The sequence below is a fragment of the Fulmarus glacialis genome, unplaced genomic scaffold, assembly GCF_000690835.1.
Source record: "Fulmarus glacialis isolate BGI_N327 unplaced genomic scaffold, ASM69083v1 scaffold24161, whole genome shotgun sequence".
NCBI classification, from domain to species: domain Eukaryota; kingdom Metazoa; phylum Chordata; class Aves; order Procellariiformes; family Procellariidae; genus Fulmarus; species Fulmarus glacialis.
The window spans coordinates 11,169-13,837 of record NW_009192472.1 but is presented as its reverse complement, the minus strand read 5'-3'; the positions used below and the strand labels follow the sequence as shown (position 1 = coordinate 13,837).

Below are 2,669 nucleotides of genomic sequence, written 5' to 3'. Positions count from 1 at the left end.
GGAAAGGCCTTCCGGGTCTGATGTACTTCTGGGTAAACCAGAAGGGGTGGCTGGTCCTGCCAGGCAATCCCAACAGAGCATATGACCGGAAGAGGGGGAGTGACTTCTGGGCCCTAAGGCTGCTGGGAGGGGGTGGGATTTCTGGCAGAAGCTGGTGGGCGGGGGACCCCGGCACCCGTCACTCCCCCGCGTGTCCCTCAGTGGTGCCTGTGGCGCTTGTGCCCCTTCTCAGGGCCCCGGCGTCATGGGTCTCGCCGCGCCTGAGTGTCCTGAGGAACCTCGGGGACATGACGGGGGGAAGACGGGGCTGACGAGGAAAGGCAGTGGGTGGTGATGGAGGGAAGCCTGGGGTCTGTGGAAGGGCGTCTGCGCCCTGTGGGTGGGTGGGTGTGTAAGTGCCTTGCGTATGGCACTCCAGAGACCTTTCTTTCTGCAAAGAGGCAGCTGGAGGTAAATGTACTTCAGGTCTTCGTGCTGTCCCCTGAGCCCCTGTGCGTACCGGCCTGCCAAAGTGTACCCAGAGCCACCTCCCTGCTGGGGTCAGTGTGCACCCATCACTCGTTGTCCTGTCTGTGGTGTTTGCAGATCCATTCGTGGAGCTCATGGAAGGGAAGAAGATCTCCTGCAAGAAACTCCTCACCTTCCTGCTCTTCAGCTTCATCTTCAGCTCCTCTCTCTTTGTTTCTTTTCATCAGTTCAGGACTTGGGAGCCAGAGCATTACGATTCCAATCCCTCTGCACAAATAGCCCATGCTGGAAACACCAGTGCCCCACCAAAGGGTGAACACAGGCTGACCATCCTGCTCTGGAAGTGGCCCTTTGGCCGCCACTTTACGTTCATAAACTGTTCGAAGGTCTACAGCATCCCAGACTGCCATGCCACTGTCAACCGCAGCTGGTACCAAAAGGCTGATGCTGTGATTATGCATCACAGGGATGTGTGCAGGGACACAGAGGAGCTGGCCCAGCTCCCCAGACTCCCTTCCCAGCGCTGGATCTGGTTCAACCTGGAGTCCCCAAGTCACTCTGCAAACTTAACTGCCATGGACAACCTCTTCAACCTGACTATGTCTTACCGGAGAGACTCGGACATCGTCACCCCTTATGGGGAGCTACAACTCCTTGGCCAGCCCCAGCCCCTCAGCATCCCGCCCAAGACCAAGCTGGTGGCCTGGATAGTCAGCAACTGGAAAACAAACTCCCACCGGGTAAAGTACTACCAGGAGCTGAAGAAATACATCGCTGTGGATGTCTATGGGAAATATCACTTGCCCCTGCCCAAGGACAAGCTCCTTCCCACTGTGTCCCAGTACAACTTCTACCTGGCTTTCGAGAACTCGCAGCATGAAGACTACATCACCGAGAAGCTCTGGAGGAATGCCTTGTCCTCTGGCACTGTCCCTGTTGTGCTGGGGCCTCCTCGAGAAAACTATGAGCGCTTCTTGCCCCCTAACTCCTTCATCCATGTTGATGACTTCACCAGCGCTGGGGACCTGGCGCAGTACCTGCGGGAGCTGAGTGAGGATGCCGAGAGATACCAGCGCTACTTCCAGTGGCGCAAGTGGTTGAAACCCGTGGTGAAAACCGGCTGGGCCCTGCATGTCTGCAGAGCTTGTCAATTCTTGCAGATGACGGAGGCCAAGTACCGGGTTGTGCCCAATCTGTCCAAGTGGTTCGTGTAACTGCTGTTTGCTCAGCTCTCTGCTGCGCTGCAATCTTTTTGTCCTTGCTGGCGGGTTGCAATTTCACGGGATGATTGAACTTGATGGAAAAGGAGGGACAAGAGGAGCTTTGAAGAGAACAAGGACAAGGAAGCAATTAGGTGTTTGTATGTCTTTGTCTTGTGTATGTCTGGAGAATAGACTGTCAGATAGAGTAGTACATTGGTTTTTTTGCTGATCTATTAGTTACCTGAACAACTTGTTATGCTGGCTGCAGCTTGGTCTTTGGAGAAGTTCACCTTCAGTCTCTGCAAACAATTCTGGATCAGCTCCACAGGTTGGAGAGCCGAAGCAAGTGGCCAAGAGGGGAAGGTGAAATAGCAATACCTGTCATAAATCTGTTTCAAGGACTTTGTACTGTGCAAAGCTGCGGCTTGAAGAGGCAGCTACACCGTGAGGCTGCCTGCTGCTGCAGGAGGAACTGGCCACACTCCTCTCTCCCAGCCCTGCAGCCGCAGTCCAGCCCTTGCTCTGCCTTGGGCTCTCCCTGACTGCCTTTGGGGTGCTGCATCGGGATGCTAAATGGGCAGAAAACAACTCAATTTATTTTACAACGCTGTTTTTTGGACAGGTTAGCAAGACAGTGTGGGTTTGAGGAGGGGTCTGACAGCAGCAGACTGGTGCAGGTAAGGTGTGGGGTGCCAAGGATGCCCCTGAAAGAACCGTAAGTTTTAGTGCCTGCAGCACCCTGTGGCAAGGAGGTGCTCAGGACCAGCACATGATGAGCTACCTCCCCCTCTGTGCCTCAAACATCGCGACTTCTGGCATTGGCTGATGCCTCGAGGCCACATGTTTAAAAAAGAGTGAATAATTGGCCTTTATTGAGCTTCCTGCTGCCGTTCAGGTTGTATCACTGGAAATTGTTTCCTTTTCAGGTTGGGGAGCCCCATTGCATGGAGTTGGTGGACACAGCTGTGCCCTTCCAGGCTCCCTGCCGATACCTCTGGA

The 2,669-nt window shown here is 54.6% G+C and overlaps 1 protein-coding gene across 1 annotated transcript; it reads left to right on the top strand.

Moving 5' to 3' along the window:
• Positions 1–232: 232 nt before the first annotated feature.
• On the top strand, positions 233–1,682 carry LOC104083579 (alpha-(1,3)-fucosyltransferase 6-like; the record flags this gene model as incomplete). Its single annotated transcript, XM_009587095.1, has 2 exons — positions 233–323; positions 586–1,682. Coding segments are annotated over 2 exons (1,188 nt in total), but the record flags the coding sequence as incomplete, so codon positions are not given.
• Between the last annotated feature and the right edge of the window lie 987 nt (positions 1,683–2,669).